The sequence below is a fragment of the Schistocerca cancellata genome, chromosome 2 (genome assembly GCF_023864275.1).
Source record: "Schistocerca cancellata isolate TAMUIC-IGC-003103 chromosome 2, iqSchCanc2.1, whole genome shotgun sequence".
Classification (NCBI taxonomy): Eukaryota; Metazoa; Arthropoda; class Insecta; order Orthoptera; family Acrididae; genus Schistocerca; species Schistocerca cancellata.
The window spans coordinates 821,870,667-821,883,161 of NC_064627.1; the positions used below are offsets into that span (position 1 = coordinate 821,870,667).

Sequence of the window (12,495 nt, forward strand, 5' to 3'; positions counted from 1 at the left end):
TACTGGATAATGCTGCCAACCATGAATAGGACCTGATCTGACAGTGCTGAAGTGGTCCTTATGGTCTAACTCAGACATATAGTTATCTTATTTCAATGTTCTGGCATATTTATGTCATGTCATCTTACTGGATTTTATTGGATTTAGTAGTGACATGGTGTGCACTTAAAAATTAAATAAAATGGAAGGCAGGACTAATCCTCAAGACAGACCACTGTTCAAAATTCCTACCCCCCCCCCCTTTTTCAGTAAGAAATACTGTAAAGAGTCAATCAGAGAACATGCTGATGAGTAACATTGCTGGACTATGGAATTACATTCACAAAGTTGAGCGTAACTTTTTCTGTGACCAGAACAGCAAATTGCCTACTCCTTGAAAGAAGAAGTTGAAGGAAGGAAGAGTGGAGTATAACATCCTGTTGATGAGTCATTAGAGACAGAGTACAAGCTAAAATTTGGGAAGGACGGGGAAAGAAATTGGCCATGCCCTTTTCAAAGGAAACATACCAGCATTAACCGTAAGCAATTTAGGGAAATCACAGAAAACCTAAATCTAGATTGCTGAACAGGAAATTGAACTGTTGTCCTCCTGACTGTGAGTCCAGTGCAAGAAGTTAAACATTAGGCCTTTGCTGCATACTGTGTCAGATTCCCAAAAGTTGCAGCTGATATGAGGCCTTTCTGAAATCAGATCTCACCAATAATATTAAGTTGTAGCACCTGATTGTAGCATTTCAATACCACTGTGATTGATTGTGATTATTTTATCAATGGCTTCTTTGATACAATTGAGAATTAGCTTCTCCTGTAATTTATATGTCATGCAAAGCAGAGAGACACGTGAACTGTCATGTTGTAAAAACAAATCTACTTGTGTTTCTGTGATGAGACAGTATCTCAAGGTTTGATTTTTACCCTTATCCACATGTTCTGCCATTAGACCATGTGCAGTATTTGTCCTCAATGTGCTTCCACACAAAAGTTGGTGTTTTAAAATTTCCATAACAAACGACTACCCGTTCTCTCTGCAATAGGTATTTCTGCTTTAGTCACTCACTCACTACCCCAAGCATTTGGCCAATTTGAAATCACCCACACTTCTTCTAGTGAAATCGGGAAAAATAATTAATTCTCTTCAAAGCCACAGTTCTTGTGGGGCTGATAACATTTCAAGCAAAATGTTAAAAGCATATTGTTCTAATACAGCTACTGGACTCTGCCCGATATTTAATGCATCACTTTTACTTTCCACACACACTAAGGTATGAACTCTTAGACCTCTCTCTGAGAAAGATAACAGGACTATTTTATTAAACTATTAACTTTCTTCTCAAAAGTTTTGGAAAAGGTGATATATTTAAGAATAGCTGGGCATATCTGCAACTATAAGATTCTGTGCCAGTCACAATCGGGATTTCAGATGGGCCTCTCTACTGAACATGCCATCTATCACTCCAATAACCATGTTTTAAAATATCTCAATAACAAGATTTCACCTACCACAATTTTTGGGATCTGTTCAAAAGACATTTGACTGTGCAAATCACTGCAAAATTCTGGAGACGTTTGAAAAGTTTGTGCCTTTTGCGTTATAATAAGTACATGGTCACTTCATATTTAACAGACAGAAGTCAGGGGTCATGTCGGTCATTTGGGTCTTGGTGGATATTCTGAATGGGGCAATTCCTGTTATTGCTATGTATAAATGACCTTCTATCGTATACTAACAAAGCATAAAGAGTGGTCTTTGCTCATGATGCAAGCTTAATAATCAAGTCCAACAAAACTGCAACCAGAGAATGAACAATAAATGAAATATTCAAAAATATCATTGACTGGTTCTCTCAGTAAATGGTCAGTCACTTAACTTGGAAGGAAAAAATAAATTTAGAAAAATCCAGTTTGTTCAACTCAGTACATGGCAAGATATATCGTCATTAGCAGTACAGCATATGTGAATATGGGAAAGGAAATGTGTAAAACTGATTGTTCAAAATTCCTAGCTGTGTCTACTGCTCAGAACTTGAATGGGAAATCACGTACTATAGATATTCTCAAATGCTTACTTTCAGCTCTACATGTAATCGCTGATTTTGGTGATGAAAGCATCTGAAAATTGGGTTCCTTTGCATACTTCCATTCTTGGATGTAATATGGAACAATTTTTTGGGTCATTTCCACACCACACAAAGACACCAAATTTATTATTTATGGTACAGAAACATGTGTATCACCTGATGTCCAACCTCAAACGACATGCAGGCAGCTGTTTAACAAGTTAGGCAAACAAATAGGTACCATACAATATAGTCACTCACACATTAAGTTTGTTGTGAAGAATCATCCATCACTTGAAAATAAGAGTGTCATTCATAAATATAACACTAGGAAGAAAAATAGCCTCCTGTGTCCACAACTTAACCTTACTCTCGCATAGAAAGGAGTAAAGGAGTAAAGTATGCAGCCATTTTGGATTAAAGGTGCTGGCAGGTAATGAATGTTTTAAAAACTAATGGATATTATTTCTATTTGACAGCTCCTTTTGGTCCATACATGATATTATGAATACACAGTACTTGTTTGTAGTTGGGACACAGTTATTAAATTCGGTTGAAAAATATGGTTAAAAAATATTTACATAAATGGCCAGCATTTAACTACATTTTCACAGAGAAAAAGTTTTATTTGTGAACCTACTGACATATTCCCACCATGGTGAGGTGTTGCAAATATGATCCATGAAACATGCAAAAAATTAATTTAACTAAACAAACACTGTTTTTAGCCTTGTTTCACAATTTATTATTAATGTTATTGCACAACCTAGGTTTCGGGTTATAAGCCCATTTTCAAACGGCTCTGAGCACTATGGGACTTAACATCTGTGGTCATCAGTCCCCTAGAACTTAGAACTACTTAAACCTAACTAACCTAAGGACATCACACACATCCATGCCCGAGGCAGGATTCGAACCTGCGACCGTAGCAGTCGCGCAGTTCCGGACTGCGCGCCTAGATCCGCTAGACCACCATGGCCGGCCCCATTTTCAAGTACATTACTGATCAGTAACACTGCTTTTAGCCTTGTTTCACAATTTATTATTAATGTTATAGCACAACCTAGGTTTCGGGTTATAAGCCCATTTTCAAGTACATTACTGATCAATAATGGACTTGAAAATGGGCTTATAACCAGAAACCTAGATTGTGCAGTAACATTAATAATAAAGTGTGAAACAAGGCTAAAAACAGTGTTTGTTCAGTTAATTTACAATGTTTCACCAAGAACCCACAGTTGATTCAATTAAAATTAATATAACTAAATACATGAACATATGACTATAAAAATGGTTGCTAAGAAATTTCAAAGAAGTCAGTCACTATGAAACTAAATTTGTTCCTCTCAGATGCACTGAACAAAATTAAATAATATTTTTGTTTCATAAAATACAAATGTATTAGTTCCACACTATTAAATTAATTACTTATGGCATTAAACTGTGTTTCATTATTTGTGAAGAAAAACCATAATCATTTAAGTGCTCTGACAACAACATTATTGCTTACCTTGTTATATGAAATAACATCAAATATTTCAGTAATCTGATCAGGGGTAGAGACCTCCTTCACAATTGGACGTGAACTCAGAGTTGCATCCAGTACAAACACAGGGTGCAGGTCATCCACAAGGAACTGGTCCAGCTACAAATGTAAGCATAGAGCAAAAAACTGCAAAATTAGCATAATAAAATGGTGTGCTTTTTCATGCAAAATGTAGAGGCTTATCTCACTAGGGGTAAGATAGATACTGCCTATGGGAAAATTAAAGCTACCTTTGGAGAAAACAGAACCACTTGTAAGAATATCAAGAGCTCAGATGGAAACCCAGTTTTAAGCAAAGAAGGGAAAGCAGAAAGGTGGAAGGAGTATATAGAGGGTCTATACAAAGGCAATGTACTTAAGGACAATATTATGGAAATGGAAGAAGATGTAGAAGATGAAATGGGAGATATGATATGTGGTGTCACCGCCAGACACCACACTTGCTGGGTGGTAGCTTAAATCGGCCGCGGTCCATTAGTACATGTCGGACCCGCGTGTCGCCGCCATCAGTACTTGCAGACCTAGCGCCACCACATGGCAGGTCTAGAAAGACGGACTAGCACTCGCCCCAGTTGTACGGACGACATTGCTAGCGACTAGACGTACGAGGCCTTCCTCTCATTTGCCGAGAGACAGTTAGAATAGCCTTCAGCTAAGCACATGACTACGACCTAGCAAGGCGCCATTAGCCTTACCTACTTTGAGAGTTATAGTATAAATGTCTCAAGAAGAACGCTGTATTCATCAGAGAATAAAAGTTAAGTATAAAGCAACTACGTACTTTTCTTGCTACCATTCAATAGTTATCCTGTTTCAGACTTCACGCCCGTCTGCATTAGTTAGCGTGCCTTTCGGCTACCTCCGAGTGGTGTGGCTGTCTTGCTACGCCACAACAGTTTGGCGACGAGTTAAAAAAGGGTTTTGTTCTTTCTAATTGCTTACATTTACTTGTGTTATGGCTTCGCCACAATCTCCAGATGTACTGTCCGAATTTTATCGCTTGCAGAATCAGCAGACGCAGGCGTTATTGGATGCCCTTGGACAGCTCGTCCAGGGTCAACGTGCCATTCAAACCGATGCGGCAGCCGCCGCTCCATCGCTCCCGCAGCCACAACATGCAGTTGCACCGCAATTTCGCCAGTTTGACTCAACCATGGAATCGTGGCCGGAATGGTCCCGACAGTTTGGATTTCATCTCGCCGCCTACAGAATTCAAGGTAACGAGCGGCAGCCTCACTTATTGTCTTGTGTCGGCGTGCAAACGTACCGCGTGATAGTGAAATTGTTTCCCCGACGCGACGTAGCTACACTGTCCTACGAAGAAATTGTGTCGGCTTTAGATGCCTATTTCAAAGAAACAGTTAATGTGGTTGCAAAAAGGTATACGTTCTTTCGTACAAAGCGTACGGCCGGTCAAACTAATCGGGAGTGGGTTGCAACTTTGCAAGGCCTTACTAGGGATTGCTCATTTGAATGTGACTGTGGCCTTCCTTATTCAGATACAATGGTGCGTGATGCAATAGCACAGAACGTTTCTGATGTTCGCATAAGGGAACAGATTTTGAAACTAGTTAATCCCTCCCTTCAACAAGTGATAGACATATTGGATAGGCAAGACACACTTGACTGTGCTCAGGAATCTTTTGAAGCTTCGCCAGCAGTGTGTAACATTAACCGGCCCGCTGGACGCGCTGCGCGGCCCGGTAACCGGCCCTCGCGCACTTCGACGCAGCTGACGCCGCGCTCTAAACCAGGTGTGCCTCGCCAGCCCGCAAATGCAGTGAAATCATGCCCGCGGTGTGCTACTAGACATTCGCGTGAAAATTGCCCGTCACGCCAAGCTATTTGCTTTTACTGTCACAAGAAAGGACATGTTCAAAGTGTTTGCCAGAAAAAGCTCAGATCAGACAATCACAACCGTTCCAGGCCCTTTGCTTCGCGCCGGAATCGAACCACAGACACTCAGGCTCGGGAACCTTCGCCCATGGACATTCACGTAGTTAATGCCACTCCGCCCAGTGTTACTCTTTCTAACAGTGACTGTGTTCGTCCCACAAAAAGTGTGCGTCGACGTCGACGGCAATCCCGTCACGTCGCAAGTGATTCTGTACCAGTGTCTGTTCACGTTGCACAAAACAGTCGCTCTTGTCGTCAGCAGGACAATAAACTTTTTGTAGATTTGGACTTTGCCGGACAAGTGATACCATTCCAGCTCAATACCGGAGCTGCAGTTTCATTGCTCAATCACGCCACGTACAAACAACTGGGCGCACCGCCGTTGCGTGCCGCAAAAGTTCAGCTCACTAGTTATTCAGGACAGCATATCCCTGTGTTAGGACAGTGCAGCCTTCTTGCAACATACAAGGGACAAACAAAACTTGTGTCGTTTTACGTTCTTCGTTCTTCTGCTGCAGTGAACTTGTTTGGTTTAGATTTATTTCAATTGTTTAACTTGTCTATTGTGAATCAGGTCCTATCAGTGAACCAGACTGTGCCTTCAGCCAGTGTTTCTCGTCTGTGTGAGGAATTTACAGACATTTTTGCACCAGGCCTTGGTTGTGCTAAGAACTATGTAGCACATTTGGAACTAAAAGTCAACGCGCAACCGAAATTTTTCAGAGCGCGCAATGTTCCCCACGCATTGCGTGATGAGGTCGCAAGAACATTAAAAGATTTTTTGCTCACAAGGAGAGACTTTTTGTACGACGTGGTGTTTTGTTGTTGCGTTCTGATAATGATCAGTCTAGGGTCGTGGTCCCACGTTCGTTACAGTCCTCTGTCTTAAAGCTTCTCCACCAAGGACATTGGGGTATAGTGCGTACGAAACAACTTGCTCGTCAGCACTGTACTTGGTTCGGAATCGATGCTGCGATTACGAATATGTGCTCTTCTTGCATGGCGTGTGCCGAACAACAATCCGCACCGCCGCGGAAATTCTTTGCTTGGCCGAAAGCCGCTTCCCCTTGGCAACGCTTACACATAGATTTTGCTGGTCCATTCTGGAATGCTCGATGGTTGGTTGTTGTCGATTCCTTCAGTAATTTTCCTTTTGTTGTCCGGATGTCTTCCACGACGTCCTCTGCCACCATCCAAGCGTTGTCTGCTATCTTTTGCATTGAAGGTCTTCCGCAGACTATTGTTTCCGACAATGGCCCACAATTCAAGTCCGCAGAATTTCAGTCATTCTGCAAGACCAATGGTATTCAACATCTGACATCCGCCCCATTTTCGCCTCAGTCAAATGGTGCCGCTGAACGATTGGTCCGGACTTTCAAGTCACAGATGTTGAAGTTGAAAGAGTCGCATTCTCGGGAGGACGCGTTGTTGCTCTTTTTGTCTTCGTATCGCTCTCAGCCCCGCGATGGTCGCTCGCCGGCTGAGTTGCTTCACGGTCTTCCTCATCGAACCTTGATGTCTTTGCTGCATCCGCCGCATCAGGTTCCTGTGCAGCGGCAGACTCCTGCTTTTGCTCCTGGCGACGTGGTATCCTATCGCAACTATCGCGGGTCACGGCGTTGGCTCGCAGGGCGCATTCTTCGCTGCCTCGGCCGCGCGATGTATTTGGTTTTGGGGGCCTCTGGTGAGGTGCGTCGGCATCTCAATCAGCTGCGCCTCTGTCGTCGCCTGGGTTCTGCCGCTCCCCGTCTGCTTTCAGCGACGGAGCCGTCCGGTCCGCGCCCTGGGGACCCATCTACTGGCTCGCCTCATCCCCAGGTGTTACCGACGATGCCTTCCATTTTGCCTCATGGCGTCGCGCAGCCGCCGTCGCCGCCGCAGCCACCGCCGGCGCAGCCCGCAGAAGACGCTTCGCTGCAGCCGCCATCCGCCTCCCTGGGTCACGCGCCGCCGATGGCTTCCCGTGACCAGCTGTCGTCCGCCCTGGACCTCTTGCCCGCTCCGGACCACATGGCGTCATCGCGCGTCGGATACCCCGACGCAATGGAGGTCGACCCTTCGGGCCCTCCTGTTTCATTACGGGCGCATGCGCCGCATGTTGACGTGCACCCTGGAGTAGGTTTCCAGGCGTTTCCTAGCTCCCCTCGGACCGAATGGCCGGGTGCGGGTGGCACAGCCTCGCCTGTTGTTAGGCTCCCCACCTCATTGCATACGTCAACATGGGGCCCTCCCCACGGCGGGCGGAAGCCTTATAACACGACCGTTTGCCGATTTGCGGGGGAGGAATGTGGTGTCACCGCCAGACACCACACTTGCTGGGTGGTAGCTTAAATCGGCCGCGGTCCATTAGTACATGTCGGACCCGCGTGTCGCCGCCATCAGTACTTGCAGACCTAGCGCCACCACATGGCAGGTCTAGAAAGACGGACTAGCACTCGCCCCAGTTGTACGGACGACATTGCTAGCGACTAGACGTACGAGGCCTTCCTCTCATTTGCCGAGAGACAGTTAGAATAGCCTTCAGCTAAGCACATGACTACGACCTAGCAAGGCGCCATTAGCCTTACCTACTTTGAGAGTTATAGTATAAATGTCTCAAGAAGAACGCTGTATTCATCAGAGAATAAAAGTTAAGTATAAAGCAACTACGTACTTTTCTTGCTACCATTCAATAGTTATCCTGTTTCAGACTTCACGCCCGTCTGCATTAGTTAGCGTGCCTTTCGGCTACCTCCGAGTGGTGTGGCTGTCTTGCTACGCCACAACATGATACTGCCTGAAGAGTTTGACAGAGCACTGAAAGACCTGAGTCGAAACAAGGCCCCAGGAGCAGACAACATTCCATCAGAACTACTGAGAGCCTTGGAAGAGCCAGTCCTGACAAAACTCTACCATCTGGCGAGCAAAATACCCCCAGACTTCAAGAAGAATATAATAATTCCAATCACAAAGAAATCAGGTGTTCTCAGATGTGAAAATTACCGAACTATCAGTTTAATAAGTCACGGCTGCAAAATGCCAACAAGAATTCTTTACAGACGAAATGGAAAAACTGGTAGAAGCCGAGCTCAGGGAAGATCAGTTTGGATTCCGTAGAAATGTTGGAACACGTGAGGCAATACTGACGCTACGACTTATCTTAAAAGCTAGATTAAGAAAAGGCAAACCTACGTTTCTAGCATTTGTAGACTTAGAGAAAGGTTTTGACACTGTTGACTGGAATACTCTTTCAAATTCTGAGGGTGGCAGGGGTAAAATACAGGGGGCGAAAGGCTATTTACGATTTGTACAGAAACCAGATGGCAGTTATATGAGTCGAGGGGCATGAAAGGAGAGCAGTGGTTTGGAAGGGAGTCAGACAGGGTTGTAGCCCCTCCCCAATGTTATTCAATCTGTATATTGAGCAAGCAGTAAAGGAAACAAAAGAAAAATTCAGAGTAGGTGTTAAAATCCATGGAGAAGAAATTAAAACTTTGATGTTCGCCAATGACATTGTAATTCTGTCAGAGACAGCAAAGGACTTGGAAGAGCAGTTGAACGGAATGGACAGTGTCTTGAAAGGAGGATATAAGATGAACATCAACAAAAGCAAAATGAGGATAATGGAATGTAGTTGAATTAAGTTGGGTGATGCTGAAGGAATTATATTAGGAAATGAGACACTTAAAGTAGTAAAAGAGTTTTGCTATTTGGGGAGGACTATGGGACTACTGTGGTTATCAGTCCCCTAGAACTTAGAACTACTTAAACCTAACTAACCTAAGGACATCACACACATCCCTGCCCGAGGCAGGATTCGAACCTGCGACCGTAGCAGTCACGCGGTTCCGGACTGCGCGCCTAGATCCGCTAGACCACCGCGGCCGGCATATAATGGTCAAAGTAGAGAGGATATAAAATGTAGACTGGCAATGGCAAGGAAAGCGTTTCTGAAGAAGAGAAATTTATTAACATCGAGTATAGATTTAAGTGTCAGGAAGTCGTTTCTGAAAGTATTTGTATGGAGTGTAGCCATGTATCGAAGTGAAACATGGACAATAAATAGTTTGGACAAGAAGAGAATGGAAGCTTTCGAAATGTGGTGCTGCAGAAGAATGCTGAATATTAGATGGGTAGATCACATAACTAATGAGGATATATTGAACAGAATTTGGGAGAAGAGGAGTTTGTGGCACAACTTGACTAGATGAAGGGATCGGTTGGTAGGACATGTTCTAAGGCATCAAGGGATAACCAATTTAGTATTTGAGGGCAGTGTGGAGGGTAAAAATCGTAGAGGGAGACCAAGAGATGAATACACTAAGCAAATTCAGAAAGATGTAAGCTGCAGTACATACTGGGAGATGAAGCAGCTTGCAAAGGATAGAGTAGCATGGAGAGCTGCATCAAACCACTCTCAGGGCTGAAGACCACAACAACAATTAAAGTCCAGACAGTGAACCAATTCTAGGCTACTGCCTGCAGCAGATGAATAAGATGACAATGACAGTCACTGAAGTGTTGTTTGGAAAATGGAATCAATAAATTGACTGGGCATGTGGATAATTGTGTTATCTATCACACCAGGAAACCCTCAAAACAGTTGTTAATAAGCTTTCTTCATATTTCCACATCAACATGATGCACAATTTTCATGCAGCTAAGATGCATAGTTAAAGAAGCATAAAACAATATATACACTACTGGCCATTAAAATTGCTACACCCAGAAGATGACGTGCTACAGACGCAAAATTTAACTGACCAGAAGAAGATGCTGTGATATGCAAATGATTACCTTCTCAGAGCATTCACACAAGGTTGGTGCCGGTGGCGACACTTACAACGTGCTGACATGAGAAAAGTTTCCAACCGATTTCTCATATACAGACAGCAGTTGACCGACGTTGCCTGGTGAAACGTTGTGATGCCTCATGTAAGGAGGAGAAATACGCACCATCACGTTTCCGACTTTGATAAAGGTCGGATGGTGCCTATCGTGATTGCGGTTTATCGTATCATGACATTGCTGCCCACGTTGGTCGAGATCCAATGACTGGTAGCAGAATATAGAATCAGTGGGTTCAGGAGGGTAATACGGAACGCTGTGCTGGATCCCAATGGCCTCACATCACTAGCAGTCGAGATGACAAGAATCTTATCCACATGGCTGTAGCGATCATGCAGCCACGTCTCGGTCCCTGAGTCAACAGATGGGGACGTTTGCAAGACAACAACCATCTGCACGAACAGTTCGATGACATTTGCAGCAGCATGGACTATCAGCTCGGAGACCATGGCTGTGGTTACCTTTGATGCTGCATCACAGACAGGAGCGCCTGCGATGGTGTACTCAATGACGAACCTGGGTGCACGAATGGCAAAAGTCATTTTTTCGGATGAATTCTGTTTACAGCATCATGATGGTCGCATCCGTGTTTGGCGACATCACGGTGAACGCACATTGGAAGCGTGTATTTGTCATCGCCATACTGGCGTATCACCCAGCGTGATGGTATGGTTTGCCATTGGTTACACATCTCGGTCACCTCTTCTTCTCATTGATGGCACTTTGAACAGTGGATGTTATATTTCAGATGTGTTATGACCCGTGGCTCTACCCTTCATTCGATCCCTGCGAAACCCTACATTTCAGCAGGATAATGCACGACCGCATGTTGCAGGTTCTGTACGGGGCTGTCTGGATACAGAAAATGTTCGACTGCTGCCTTGGCCAGCACATCCTCCAGATCTCTCACCAACTGAAAACATCTGGTCAATGGTGGCCGAGCAACTGGCTCATCACAATACGGCAGTCACTATTCTTGATGAACTGTGGTATCGTGTTGAAGCTGCATGGGTAGCTGTACCTGTACATGCCATCCAAGCTTTGTTTGACTCAATGCCCAGGCGTATCAAGGCCGTTAATACGGCCAGAGGTGGTTGTTCTGGGTACTGATTTCTCAGGATCTATGCATCCAAATTGCGTGAAAATGTAATCACGTGTCAGTTCTAGTATAATATATTTGTCGAATAAATACCCATTTATCATCTGCATTTCTTCTTGCTGTAGCAATTTTAATGGCCAGTAGTGTAGTTGAGACACTGTTCTAACCCAAGACCAACGTAATTTATTTCTCGAACAGTACACACCCACGGAAGACAAGGTACAATACAAATAGCAATACACAAGTGACCAGCAGAGCCTTGCACTCCAGCCTATATATTTATTAGTTCCAACAGAGGGTGCAGCTGGCAGGCAGTGCACACAACTGCTATCTTATTAGGATACCGGGGGACACTACTGTGGTTGAATAAAGCACAAGCCCTACGTGTAAACTATTTAATGATGTACACACGAAACTGGTAGTTACAGTACTCCTCCTTTTTTCACTGTGTTCACGTCCATTTATTCTGTGGTGGACATAATTTGTTGAGTCATACCATGTGCTGCCACAAGTGTGTAGGGTTGGAAGTGGTGCAAGTGCGGACAGGTGTGGCACCTGCCACCCTGTGAGAGGCCGTATGGGAGGAAACGCAATGCTGGCACAGTGCCCAACTCCAGTGGAGGAGGTTGCGACGAAGCCAGAGGAACAGGTGGTGCCAGCTGCGATAGAGGCAGCAGTGGCAAAGGCATCGACTTCAAGAGCGCAGAAGCCGGGGTCCACTATGGCCCCCAACAGCTGACGGGGGCACCCAAGCAGAGGAAACAGTTGTGGAAAAGTTGGCAACAGTGGCAGAGAAGGTAAGAGTACCAGCCACGATGTAGGAGATGGGTGGCAGATGAAGGATGTGCATCCGTCCATGCGTCCATCCGTCCATCCGTCTGAGCGTTTGACCTTTGACCCCGACCGATAAGGCTGGCTGACGCAATCTTGGCAGCGCGCCAGCATATACAAGGCTGACAAACAGCGGACGGGCGCGCCTAGAATGACTAGTGCGCCCGTCCGGGATAACGCTCTGCTGGCACTGTGAAATTTTCTAAGTCCGAGAAGAAGTCAAAGTCCAGCCTGCCTAT

At 44.7% G+C, this 12,495-nt stretch overlaps 1 protein-coding gene across 1 annotated transcript in view; it reads right to left on the reverse strand.

Annotated features, from left to right (window-relative positions):
- Positions 1 to 12,495, reverse strand: part of LOC126158956 (glutamyl aminopeptidase-like) — a 478,517-nt gene that overhangs the window by 55,903 nt on the left and 410,119 nt on the right. The window contains exon 9 of the mRNA XM_049916478.1: positions 3,568 to 3,702. Within this exon, the coding sequence (XP_049772435.1) occupies positions 3,568 to 3,702 (135 nt within the window). The remainder of the gene's footprint in view (positions 1 to 3,567; positions 3,703 to 12,495) is intronic.